The sequence below is a fragment of the Phyllostomus hastatus genome, unplaced genomic scaffold (genome assembly GCF_019186645.2).
Source record: "Phyllostomus hastatus isolate PE091 unplaced genomic scaffold, TTU_PhHast_1.1 phas_contig_283, whole genome shotgun sequence".
Lineage (NCBI taxonomy): Eukaryota > Metazoa > Chordata > Mammalia > Chiroptera > Phyllostomidae > Phyllostomus > Phyllostomus hastatus.
Genome location: NW_025333833.1, coordinates 12,313,658 through 12,327,552, shown reverse-complemented (window position 1 = coordinate 12,327,552; position 13,895 = coordinate 12,313,658). Strand labels below are relative to the sequence as shown.

The following is a 13,895-nucleotide window of genomic DNA, read 5'->3' as shown; positions in this document are numbered from 1 at the left end:
CTCTGGGCGGTGCCTTGGTCGCCTTCCCTTGCCCATGTACTTGCGACAAAAGGACGCCGTGGGCTGAGCCCCACGCTGCTGTGGAGCTCAGAGCAGTGTCAGCCACATCACTCATGAAAAACCGAACGGTTCTTATTTGCATTCAGGTGCCGCCTTTTTCCAGAACCCGAACTCTCCTCATCTGCTACTCCCTAAAAAGCCAGACCGACAGAGCCTGAGAGCTGTCTAAGAGTCGAGGCCTCCAGAAAGAAGAAAGTGAGCAGACGCCGCGCGTGCTGCACTTCCTCTAGGCGCGTTGCCTGCTCTGCTCTCCTGGCTCCGCCGCCTGCTACGGTCAGCTGCACGGGAGTGCTGAGCGCCTTCGAGCCGGAGCGCGCACTCACTTGCCAGCGGCTCCTACAGCAGACGTACCATCACCACGGCTAAGAAGTCACTGTGTAAAGCTACGCAGTAGGGAGATAAAAAACCCTGTCCTTAGCCTTGTCACGACACCTTTAATTTGTCTGACAGATGAGCAAAGGTACACACAGGAGAGAAGAAAAGGGCAGTACTTGACAGGGCAGGGATGACAGAAAAGGACACACAGGAAAGGGTGGGTTATTAGCAAAAGCGATAGCCGTGGAGCAGGTAATTATTAACGGGACGATACGGGCAGCGCAGTCCACTTCCAAAATGCACGCCAGTAAGAGCATCTCTCCGCCAGCGCTGAGCGCCTCGGTTGTCACTGAAAGTAGCAGGTGGGGGAGGGACCCGCTACGACTTCCTGCGCACACGGGACAGGCCATGTGGCATTCTTCAGGATCTTAAACACAACAGTGACATGTTTTCTCATCCCTCACACGCACTGGTGAGGCCTCTAAACACACCCCCAGAAAGTAAAACCTGGCATCAGCTACACCTGCCAGGAGTTATTTTTTATTCTACGGAAGCTCTGAGGTTTAACAACCTACTACAGGAACAGTTTAAAACAGAACCAAACACTGCAGCTCGCAGTTACACACAAGTCGCCCTCTTCAAATGAAACTCGAACACCTTCCGATCGCTGACAGCCGGATTTGAAACGTTCCGATTCACCTGATGTGACGTGGAGAGAGGAGCCCTTGGAACAGATACAAAAAGGCAGACTTTACAGTGATGTTTCTCACCAACGAGGCTGGTTCCGGGGCCAAGAGAGTCAGGCCACTTCAGGAACACAAGCAATTTCTAAGTCTAAGTGGGTTTTCACCAGATGTAGAGGTCTCCAGATAAACACGCGTCTCTTCAAGCCAGAGGACTCTCAGTCCACACCCTGCTCTTTCTCAGACATGCCCTTTAAATGCCACCCTGAATAATTCCAGGCAACAGAGTTGAATCTCAAAATCCGTCAGGGGCGAGGGATCGTGAGTTAGTTTTGAGAAGGAAGGGAAGTAAGAGAGACTGGGGAACGGGTTTGCATGTGTCATCTGCCCTGTCTCCTCGTCCTCTTTGCCGTCAGGGACACAGGGAGACAAGGTCGCCGGGGCTGACCTGATGGATCGGCTGGGCCCCAGGACCCAGGGAAGCACGTTAATGAAATGCATCCTTAAAAAGTCGACATGCTCTTTGCCTGGGGCCCGTGGACAGGCTCCAGGAAGTCATAAAACCCTGACATTTTGCTTAAGAATTCTGTGTATATGATATCACGTGCATTTTTATTCAAAGAGTCTTTAAAACTTTTGCAAGATTCCAAAAGATGCCCAATGGCCCAACAAAGCTGCAGAGGTCTTGCGTGAGAAACACTAGCCAGATGCAAACGGCATTGTCCTGAGATAGTCTCCATGTGACATTTGGGTTGTGTTTGAGACTCTGTGGCCGTCAGCTGTTCTTACACCCCCATTAGGCAAAGTACAACTCCCTTCTGCCTGGAGAGGATACTGATATTCAGGTACTTCAAAAAAAAGTGTATCGACTTTTTCTGCTTCTTACAAGCAAACTCAAATGTAGAGTGGAAAGCATGTGTTAAAACTGGGTGTCACAACTTCCCGTAGATTTGAAATTATTTCCAAATAAAAGTTTAAATAAGAATGAATCGGGTGTGATCTGCACTTGCTACTATATTCAGAAACTCCCATGGGCCCAGGTTTAATAATCCAGATATCTCCTTTCTCCCTAAATACAGTGTTTAAAATCATCGTCCCGCTCTGCATTAAACTGTCGTTTTCTTTAAGCTGCAAAATTAGTCAAACGTCACCACTTCCCAGGTGGTGCGGGAGCCTGTGAGCCGTGCGGCACCACAACGATGGGTCCCAAGGGGAGAATGATGAGATAGATGAACAAAAAAACCCACAATGCGGTCAGAATAAACGGGACCCTCTCATTATTTCACAGGGTTTTTACTCTCCCCGCCAAAACAGAAATACATCAAACAGTGGTCATAAAGCTTTTCTGAACTCTCACTGATCTCCCCACAAAATTGCTCCCTTGGTCACGGCCAGAGGCGGCTCAGTGACCCAGCCTTCGGCCCGCCAGCTCAGTGGAACACCACTCAGGGCCCAGGGAGCTGTCCCAGCTGCTCCTTCGTGGACCGCAGGCTCCCACGGGACGACTCGGCACACCCTTGTGTTCCATACAGAAGGTTGTGACTCTCAGTGACAATGGCGGGCTGGGGGACGTGGGGGGGGGGCAGTGGGGGGGGATGGAGAAGGACTCCTCCATCAGTACAAGAACTTGATTTTTAAAGAGCTTCACTTTCAATACTGAGCTCCTCTGGCAAGGGACTGCTTCCTACTTATTTTGTATCTGATATTTCTTATTTATTTTTCTGTCCTGAGTAGCACAATGTCTGGTACTCAGTAAGTGCTAAATAATTGTTTAAGGCTTTTTTTTTTTGCACCGCCTGCTTGTCTATGCCACCATGAACTTCTTAGAAAACCACCGATCCATCTGTGATGGTTAACTGGAGCCCAGCGCCGTGACAACCTCTGAATTAGGACACCATAGTCCAAAGTAAGTTTCCCTGTGAATATCACACCATCTAACGGTCCTGATTTCTTTACACTAACGGCACTCTTACATCTATCTTTAAAAAATTATTGTTTTATTTTTTATGTCTATCTCGAGGGAGCTAGAACAGAGATTACTTTTGGTATCAAGAAGAGAATTGAAAAGTTAATCCAAGCCACCTTCTACAGACATTCAATAAATGCAAAGGATGAATCAAGGGAAAGCAGGATTGAAGCTCCCGCCAATCTCATGACTCATCAGTTACGGAAGTGAAAGGAATTCCTGGACATTTCTGAGAGAGACTAAACCTCCAAGCTCAAGGCCTCTCAGAGTGACTGCCCATGGTTAGCATGATATTGTGAGTTTAATTATTTTTTGAAATCAACCCTATAAAACCTAAAGAATGATTTGCATTGCATTTATGGTTATCCTCATGCTAGCTGGGACCGAAGGGCTATTTAGCGATGGTTAAAAAGTTAGGAAACAATTTTTAAGACTCCAACTTTCAATTTTGGTTGTATAAACTGTGGCAAAGATTACATGAAGCCACACAACTATATTAAGGGAGAATCTTTTCATTTTTAGAGGCCTAATGGTTAAGTCGTATGTAGGACACATACAGTATTCAGAAGGATGAGCTTCAGACAAGAGGGGGGGCACAGAAAAGATTGGTTCAGAGAGGGCAGAAAATTCCTCTAGAAATCTGTAACTGGCTGCATGTCACAGATTAAATGACAGCTCTCCGTTGAATGGAAATGTATTCAGTAGTGGGAACACTTGTTTATGTTGAATCACAAGTGCTTCTCGTTGTCCAGGGAACTTGACATCTAATAAGCGATCAAGCTACAAACTTTGCTTTTGTTGTGCCCAACACGCCAGACTCTACACTCAATGCAGAAGGAAAAGAGGAACAGGGAATTTCAGATGGGAACAATGAATTTCAGTTTTGAGTAAACAGGGGGAGAATTCCAATTCTGGAAACACACGGGGAAGGAGTTAGGTCACCTTAAATGCCTCGTCAGATTTGTATATGTTGTTTAAAAGATAGATTACAATTCAGGTTTTAACTTTTTCGACTAACTCTGACTAGTCAGCAGATCTCTTTGTTGCCAGAAAACTAGCAGAGGAAAAAAAAAATCCAAACAAACTGAGAAAGAAAACATCTTCACCAAAACAGTGGGTACAGACGTTTTTCATGCCTCTTGTCACTAAAACATGTCATTGGCACGATGAGCGGCGTTTGAACCAATCTGTGAACCTGGGTAATTAGTCCTGGAGGAAATGTTCCCTCTGGAAAGTCATGCACAAGCCAAAATTAAACTAAAACTGAAAATGAAATATTCTCCTCCTAAATGAGCATTTATGCACAGTCAGGGAGCGGTATGGACGAATCCACCATTTACATTCATCCTGCATCTCTGTGTTTTCCCACTGGGGACGGTGGCTGGTCTTTTAGCAGTGCACTAGGAGACAGTACAATTATCCTCAGAGTGGACCTGCTGCTGAAATACTGATGAGTGCAAGGCCTCTGCTACCTTCCACTGAGTGACAGATGGAACAACTTGGGAATTTATGAGGAAACACTCAGATCAAAGGACCGCAAAAAGTAAAAGAGAAATAAAGGTAAAACAGAAAAACTGTCAAAGGCAAAACTGGCCTGTGATGCCTTAGCTAAAGTATTGGTATGTTCTGATTTAGGACTGTACCCTTCTTCAGAATGAAGCTTTCAAATGATAATACTCGATTTCATAGTTAAAATTCACCCCTCTGCACAGATGAATTTAAAGTCCATAAGCATGTAAGCCTGTGATTGTTACTGGAGTCTATACTTCGTTCAGGTGATTAGCACGTGACACCCTGAAATCATAAATATGGGTTCAATTCCCACACGGATCAACTTTACACCCTCCTGTCGATGCGAAAACCACACATTCCTAGAGAAGCAACTTGGAGGCTCTGCTTTGGAGCCACAGAGAAGCGGGATAGTAATAATAATTATTATCCTAATTATTGTTAGCTTTTCAAACCTGGGTAAGTTACGCACTCTGAGCCTCAGTTTCCTTGCCTGTAAAAGGCAGATAATACAGGTCTCACAGCCATTACCCTGAGGTGGGTGTTGGTTGCAATATGTACACAATGTTTGTAAAGAACCGAAAGTGGAGACAGGCACGAGGTCAGACTTGGCAGGTACCTTCTTGCTTGCAGTCTGAGCTCAGAGCAGCACTTCCAGTGCAGACGAAGGTGCTCACGAGTCTCTGGCTTTAAGCACTTTAATTCATGATCAATGGTAGCTCAGGATCCTGGGAAGCTCCATTATATCTTAAACATTCTCATAGCCACATTTTTTTTTTTTTGCATAGGGAGGGGGACTTTTGCTTTAACTCTCCACCCAACCCCTTACAAAAATAACTTGGTGACACAGAAACCAGAATAGTGTGACCCTAGCTCACGACGCCATTAGCCTCGAAACATGTACTTTATTTTACTTCTTACCTTTTCGATTTTTTCATCCAGCATTCTGAAGAATTCTTGTTGGCTCTCAGAGATGTGCATGCTGAAACACAAAGAGCAGTTCAGTGCATATTTCAATGTTTTCGTAAACCTGCCTCCCTCAAGAAAAATGCTGAGTCCCTAAACGCGGAGGCAGACACTGTAGACTTTTCCACTGAAACACTCTGAAGTTATAGTAGGAATGAGTGTTATTACAGCGATCCTACAAATGCACTTTATAATCGTCGATCCGTGCCTATGATTGAAGACATACGATTTCCTTTCACTGTACACGTTATTTATAGTGATGTTACTGGGAGGCGTGTGCCACATTTTTTCTTCAGATACACAACTGGTGATTTAGAAAAGCACAGGCAAGTAAGCACAGGGCACATTCCCACCCTGCGTGTAACCGTACACAAATATACCCTAGTTATCACATGGAGACGTGTGTTTTACAAAGGTTGCCAGCATCAGCATGCTATCCAGCTGACCGTCTAGCTGTGGGCTGGCAGCAAGTCTGCTGAGAACTCGCCATTGGCCCCGAACACTGATTGGCATCAGTGACAGCGAACGTGCTTTTCTGGGATGGGAATTCCATTGGGATAAAGGAGGAAGTCAGGAGGCGGGTCTGGGTGGTGCCGGCCCTGCGTCTGCATCCCATAACCGCATACACGGCCAGGTGAACGTGGTCCCATGGGTGAGGAGAGCAGAGCAGCTCGCTGATGGGAAGCGCAGGCGGAGGAAGGGGCCTGGAGGCGAAGTGGTTTTAATGACCGTAGTGTCTACCTGGCGCACAGCTGTGGGTCCCAAGGAGGTTCAGGGTGCTGGGGTGAGAGACGCACTGCACGGTGCTTCTTACCCCTACTGTTAGTGTCTATTTGCTGTCGTGGCTGCAGAGGGCGGGTGGGGAGCGTGGCTCTGGAATAGCCCCTTCCCTTCAAGTCTAGACAGGGTGAACGGCCCTCAGCATGGCGCCTCATCCGTTAGGGCTCGCAGACAGTGACACAAGTGACCCCACACCCTTCAGCCCTCCCATGGCAGATAGTGGGGCTCCAAGGAGGCTTCCCCCCGTGTGGAACACTGAAATTTAAAGTCTGGGGGCACAATGACATCAGCTCTGACGTCAAAGGCAAACAGTAAGCCCACCTGGGCCACGATCAACATTCACGGGTATAAAGCACGTCTACGTGTGCCACGTAAATCTGCCTCCGCCACGTGATCGTGACATGAGGTAGGTGCCCTGCCTCAGACACAGGCTGCGTTCCATTCTCGCAGGTTAGGAAGGCGGGGCAGAATCTGGGATGATGAGAATGTAAACAGTCTCCTCTGTCTCTGGCTGGGCAGAAGAGCCATCGTGCACAGCTGAGCTTTCCCAGACGCCTCTTGGTTTTCCTTTCAGTGGCAAACATTTTTTACTTGAGCCACTTTGGATGCACGGTTTCTAAACTGCACACTCCCTCGTAGAGGCGCCATCACAAACATTATTTAACTCTCGCTTCACGACCGGCAGCCCCTTCCAGGGTCTTAAATCACAACAGACTTCTGGGAAACCCTGAGAACCGTCTTTAAGCAAAATGGCCCTGAGCTCCAGGCTGGTGTTCTTCACCTGGGTTTGAGCTTTTCTCTCGTTTCTTCCAGTCGGAGGAGGTATCAGTCGTCTTTTGGTTTTCTTCCCCGTCGTTGCCTCTACCCTATGCTTGGAACCAGTGTGGCTAGGTTGTTAGAACCGTGTCTATAGCTGTGTAAGTGGGCTCCAAGGGGGAGCCTGGGGGACTTCGTGTGAGCTGGGACACGAGCAGCCTGGCACCCACGGTGGCTGTCCAGACAGGATTTGGGAACCTCTCCTGATACTGGCCAAGCTCTCCGCAGATAAGGCTGCTGGGCAGCGCTGGCTGCCAGACAGGAAAGGCAGGATGACATAGATCACTTAACATACACATAACCATATATATGTTACTTTGCCCTGGAAATCCCAAGAGACCTCATAAAAACAGCATTTTTAGGATTTGATGTTCATTGTGGGAACTTTTGTGCTAAGCTTTTCAGTATACATTGCTCTGCATGTAACAGGAAGGCAATAAATGTAATATTAATTGATCTCATAGTGTCCATTTAAATGTACGTGACTCACGACCTCGGAGGGCAGCGCAGTGTCTCCGCAGGGGGGAGGGGCAGACCGCTGACTCCTCCTGTGTAAGACCCGGGGCTGGTCTGCGGTCCCTCCGGCACTCACATTCTGTGACTGCGGCTGACTTCCATGAACTCCTTCCGAGAAGGAGGGAGTTATCACATTTTCATGATCACAACGTGAAAATGAGGATGTGAGGTTAGTACTCAACATACGCACACTGGTCAGACAAAGGGGACGTCTTAAGTAAAAGGGCCTCTCCAAAGGTGTCTGCCATATCGTGGTCAACAATGCCCAGGCTCCGGGGTCCATGTCAAGGGCGTGGGACCAAAGGTGATGGTGACGACCCCAAGATGGTAAAGCAAAAACCAAAACCAAAAGCTCAGTGTTTTCATCTTTGTGTGGTTTAATACATGCTTTGTAGCCACTTACAAGCAAGACAAAACAGGTAACCCTTGATTAAAACAACTGGACAAAAGCCACACAACCAGAATTAATTAGACAGGACCGTGTATGGCCAACCCCACCTGGATCCTGAACTAAGTATTAACCTTGCTCTGGGGTAGAGGTACAAGTCAGGAAGCGAGCGAGCATCTCCACGTCCACGGGTGCCCTTTGAGAAACAGCGCTAACCAAACGGCGGTGCCGGCCTGCCTTCCGTCGGGTGCACCCCTGCGATCACACCCCGCTACAGAAACGCTGCCTGATTTTTCCCTGTCTGAGGGCGTCCCAGCAACCCGGCCTGCTTCTGCCTCACTTCAAAACCCAGCAAGCAGAGCGGTGCACCACGCTGGTTCACTGCCTTGCACCCTTGAAGTACAGTATGTGGACTGTGTTAGGAGACTGAGTGGAACAAAGGTGACTTATTTATTACCAAATCCTGATGCACACATGAGCTCTTTCAGACACACCGCTGTCCCTGGAGGTGGGGCAGACACCGGCAGGTGGCACGGATGTCCGCATGAGGTCCCTGTTATCCGGGCGTCATCCCAGGGATGAGGTACCCAAAATCAGAAGTCTTCCTAAGCTGTTTCCCGTAGGTTCGTTTCAGAGAGAAGCCCTGAAGTCTCTCCCACAGGGGCAGAGGCAGAATACTTACTCTGATGAAATAAAATAGCTCACATGGACTGACTCCTGCTCAGATAAATGTCCTCTTCTCACGTGGGAACCCCATCAACACAGTGGCGTTAATAGTAGTTTTTACGTTGAAAAGTATAAACTGCACTGTGAGAAACAGCCCCTGAATTCCTAGCTAACAGCTCGACTCCTAAACGCTCCCTGTTGCACCCTTTGATGGCTGTGAGTGGGCAGCAGGGTGGGGAAAGAGCACTCCGGCTTTCTATCTCTCCTCAAGATGTTAGAAAGGAAAAACTGAATTCTTTGTGACTTGGTTTATAAAGCGTGAGTACTTGATGCTAAATTAGATGAATTTGTTTAAAAGCCCTTTATAAAAAAAGTCTGCGCACTGGTGCCTGCTTGAACTAACAAGGTTTAACAATTTCAGTAATCCTGTTTCTCTGTAATGACCACAACTCCACCTGGGAAACGCCAGCGCCCCCACGGGGGACTCGCTGTGGCCCCCAGTGGATGCCGGCAAAGCTCTTGCGAGTTAACCCTGGGCCAGCAGAGCCTCTTCCTGCTGTGACTTCCCCGCTTCACGAGGCTAGAGACGGTAACAGGATGGGATGAGCCTTACTGACAAGTAAGCGAAGGATCAGCAGGTGGGCCAAGTGAGCTTTAGAGCTGAAAGAGACGTGGCTGTTCTGTTCAGTGACTTTAAAAAAAGTTTCCAAATTACAAAAAAAAAAAAAACTTAAGCCAGCAAAGCATGAGAAGGCGAGGCCTTGATTCCCTGATACGTCAGCTGCAAAAATGAAATTCAATTATTCACTGGGTTCCCGGCACACCCTGGCCCCCACACACTGATTTCTTCACGATCGTCATGGTTATTTTTCAGCTGGACCTCCGGGAAGCGGGGCTAAGCCTAATCCCCACAACAGGACACGCCCTTGCTCGTTGTTCCAGCGTGGTGCACGCCCCCTTTCAGCCCATGGTTTTGTTTTTAAAAGAGAGTATGATGAGCGCCCATGAAAACAAAACAAGAAACCAGAGCTAGGACCTTGACAACAACCTGGAGCTACCTGACCTCCCGCGTGCTGTGTTTCAGCTGCTGTAACGTTACCGAGTGGGTCCCCTTCTGTGCGATCTTCCGGGCTCCCTCGCCCCTCCCGGTGCTACACGTGCCGGTCCGTCCGGCACTGCGCACAGCGCCGATACATTCATTTTAACTAATTTAAGTATCAACTTTAAATGAAGCGATTTAACGTTAACTTGCACACTCCACGGTGTGAACATGGTGTGGTGTATTTTTCCCAACTTCTAGTTAGAGGGCATTCGGATGGTTTCTATGACGAAGGCGTTTTTACTAAGTCATTGCCATGAGCACTGGGAGTGTGTTATTTCATGTCCTCCCCAGCCCCACGAGACACTTGCATTTTTCTCCGAGAAAACCGAAGCTCAGAGACCTTAGGCCACTTGCCCGAGATTACGAAGTCCCTAAGAACGTGCTCCACATGTTGGAGCAAAGGAAGATGTGAGAATCATCTGCCTTTGTCATTCATGAATCTCCCACTGTCTGGTCCGAGACTGTCCTTTCATTCACGGGGAAACAAAACTCATGATCTTACTCTATACCGCTGCTTAAGAAAGGAGAGTTTCCTTGATCCTGTGAATCAGCAAGCAGGAAAAGTAAAAGTCTTCTCTGGTCCTTCGGGAGGATTTCTTAGTTGAATTCCAGGAACCCAATGTTCTCACTCATTTTTACAAGACACACACACACACACACACACACACACACACAGGAGCATGCTGCTGGGTGAGGCTTTTTCTTTGTAATTTTAATGTAAAAACATGAGCCAATTTAATCAAGTTCCCCGAGGGTCGGCCCACATCACTTTGCAAAGTGTTCCGCTTCAGGGTGTCCAAGTGAAATCAGCACGCACTCTTGAAGGCAAAGACCTCGTCCTTAGTCGACAGTCTCTGCTCGGAACTCAAGAGATAAGGGAAGCATTTAAAAATAGCAGGTATCAAATGGCTGGGATGAAAAGATAGTTAGGTTCCCTCATCAGATATCTGCAGTCCCCAAAGGCAGATAAAGTTAGTGTAGATAAGAGTGATTGCCAGGGGAGTGAACCGGAGGAGCTGTGGTTACAGACAGCATCACACTCACCTAAGGGCGCTCAAACGGCTGTACCAATGTACTGACGTTAGAAATGACAAGTGGATTTTGAAATGTCTAGTTTTCTTTGAGAGCGAAGAACTAACCCCCTGAGCTCGTTCAGCACTCCCTGAAAAGTCGTAATTGCTGTTACCACAGCAGCGGTGGCTGAAGCAACTCCACAGACGCTGAGCCAGGTTAACGTGGTTCTGAACCAGGTTCTTTTTGTCTCAACTTCCTGGGGGAACCAGAGATTAACACAATATCTACCTTTGAGTTTGACTTGTGGGCCCATATATATAATGGTCTAATTTATTTTGGAGTGGGGTGATGGTGGCAATTGTGTGATCAGAAGTCTGAGGGGGCTTCCTAATATTTAGGGGGCGCCACCAGAGAGGCTTGTAGCCTCTGGGATGCCAGAGCGTCGTTGAAGAAAGGGGAGCTAGCTTCACTGTCACACAAAGTCCATTTTGTCACCAGACCAAGGTAGACTCGGTTCTAGAGCAATTTAGAAAACTACTCAGTATTTTCTTTAACTTTTTGATGGTGAAAGTCATAACACACAGTAAAGAAAACATAAAATGTTAGTTGTCCGTTTTTAAATGATAATAAAGGGACACCCCTGTAACCAACCAGATTAAGAAAGGACCCATGGTCCCACGGTCTCCCGTGCCATCAGAAAGAACCACTGTTCCTAATGGAACACCTTGCCGTCTCCTTGCTTGCCTTTATTATTTACTGGAGGCAGATACAAAACATCTTGCTCAGTTCTGCCTGTTTCTGAACTTCGTGTGAATGAAACTGCATGTAGGCAGGTACGACTGCTTGCCCTACTGCTGTAACCTTACATCGTGAGGTCCCTTCACCTTGACACGTGTGGTTATAGGTTGTTCATGGTCACTGATACGCAGTATTCCTATCGTAAGAGTGCACCCTAGTTTTGTTAGCAATTATATTTTTGGTGGACATTAGGGTTTTACCTCCAAGAGCTTCAAGAGCACACAAACACAATGGTGCTATGGATGCTTCTGCAGGCGCACATGTGCAAGGCTCTGTGTACCTGAGTGTGGAGCTGCTGGGGGGAAGGTGTGTGGAGGTACAGTTCTACTGGGTAACGCAAGCTGTTTTCCAAAGCAACTGTACCAGTTTAGATTCCTTCCCGCAGGCACCAAGGGCGCCCGTGTTCCACATCGCGGTCCACGCTTTGTATCGTCAGACTCCTAAAGCTTTGCTGATCCTGGGGTGTGGAGTGTCATTTCTCTCATGTGCACCAGCCATTCACGTTTCCTCTTCGGTGAAATGGTTGTTCATGTCTTTAGCCTGTTTTTCTGTGAGTTCTGTGTCTTTTACTCACTGATTTGCAGAAATACTTTATATCGTCTGCAAATCCAAATATTGTCAGTTACATGTGTCATAAACTGTTCCATCATCGTGTGGCTTTTACTTTCCTACAGTATGTTTCGATAAACAGTTTTTAATTTTAACGTGGCCGAAGTAATTAATCATTTTCCTTGAGATCTGTATCCCTTGTGACTTATTTAAAGTTTTTTTCTTACTGCTCAGGCATAAAGATACTCCCCCGTACTTTTTTCTCCCTGGTCACGTAAACGCCCGCCCTGCCATGCACCGCCGGGCTGTCTGGGGCTCTGCAGTCTGCTCCGCTGCACTGAACCCCACTCACTGGTCGTAATCACTCACGCTTTACAAGACGTCTTGATTATCTGGTAAGCACATTGGAATTTACTGAGGAAATAGTTTTAGCTTTAAAAACAATATAAAAAATAGGCATTAGAACTTACTTTGCTCTGGGTTGATGCACTAATCCCGGAATCTCTTTATTGGTTTTAAGTCTTGCATTGGAACTGGCACTTTTTTCCTGAAACACACAAACACACACGTGTAAAAGATGAGGTGGGAACCAGTCGTTCAACGACCGCACGAAGTTCCACCCCAGAAACGCTCTGTGTGTTGGGGACCCGTCGCTGCCGGTCACTTTGCGAGGACAGAAGTCCTTGCAAAGATGTTTCACTGTCTGGGTAGAACCGCCAAAGGTGGTCACGAAGACAGAAATTTGCTTTCTAACGGTGATGACTCAGTTTAGAAAATGGTGTGTCGTTAATATCTGATTTTTAGGTCGAGCTACTAAAAATAGGAAGAATCAAAGAGCAGAAGGCTCTGGCAGCGTCAGGAAGAGCAGAGCAGAGCAGCCCGGACAGCCGCGGCCGGCTTCCCGAGGCCGGCTGACTTGGCGTGTTGGTCTGCGACAGACGCCTGGGGTCGCCGACTCCTCAGGTTTGCACAAGGCTGCGGCAGCGACGGAGGCGAGAGGAGTAAAAACAACGACCATTTTCCGCCCACTACAAACACTGGGATTGAATTCAATTGAATTAATAATGTTCAATACTGGCCTGTGTTCAAGAGGCACTTTTTGGCTATCAGCCTAATCTGATTTCTTATTCCCAGTAAACCAGCCAGATGGGAAAGAAACATCCTCAAATCTTAACATACCGGTATATCAGTAACTGTAATACGATCACGCTGTATTTTTAGACATAATTTTTTATTTTGATTTAATTAATTTAATTAATTATTTTTTTTTTAAGAGGGAGAGAAGGGAAGAGAAGGAGAGGGAGAGAAACATCGAAGTGAGAGACAAACATTGATCGGTTGTCTCTTGAATGTGCCCCCATCGGGGACCAAACCCACAACCCAGGCACATGCCCTGACCGGGAATTGAACCAGCAAACTCTCTGCTTCGTCGCACACCTAACCAACTGAGCCACACCAGTCAGGGCTATAGCCATCATTTTTAGAAAATATATTCAAAGTGCTTTATTCTTTGCTCGTGAAACATACCCCTAACAGGAAAGAAGAGACTACTCTAAAGCAATTTAAGAGATAACCACACACTCAAGGAACCAGAGGGGTGGCAACAATTAAAGGCCTGGCTAAGGGAGGAAGAGAACTCCTGCGGGCCAACCCACCCTTCTCACCACAGGCAAAGCGATGGTCCCAAAATGAACTCTTTTGAGCTCAGATTTCTCCCAGGCCCGCAAAAGCCACTTACATCAATGAAATTCCAGTGACTTATCCGTT

The 13,895-nt window shown here is 47.2% G+C and overlaps 1 protein-coding gene across 1 annotated transcript in view; it reads right to left on the bottom strand.

Moving 5' to 3' along the window:
- The window catches only part of CUNH1orf21 (chromosome unknown C1orf21 homolog), a 190,703-nt gene that overhangs the window by 13,529 nt on the left and 163,279 nt on the right, over positions 1-13,895 (bottom strand). Inside the window, exons 4-5 of the mRNA XM_045838484.1 lie at positions 12,599-12,675; positions 5,455-5,515 (exon numbers count right to left, since the gene is read on the bottom strand). Coding sequence (XP_045694440.1) covers positions 5,455-5,515; positions 12,599-12,675 — 138 coding nt within the window. The remainder of the gene's footprint in view (positions 1-5,454; positions 5,516-12,598; positions 12,676-13,895) is intronic.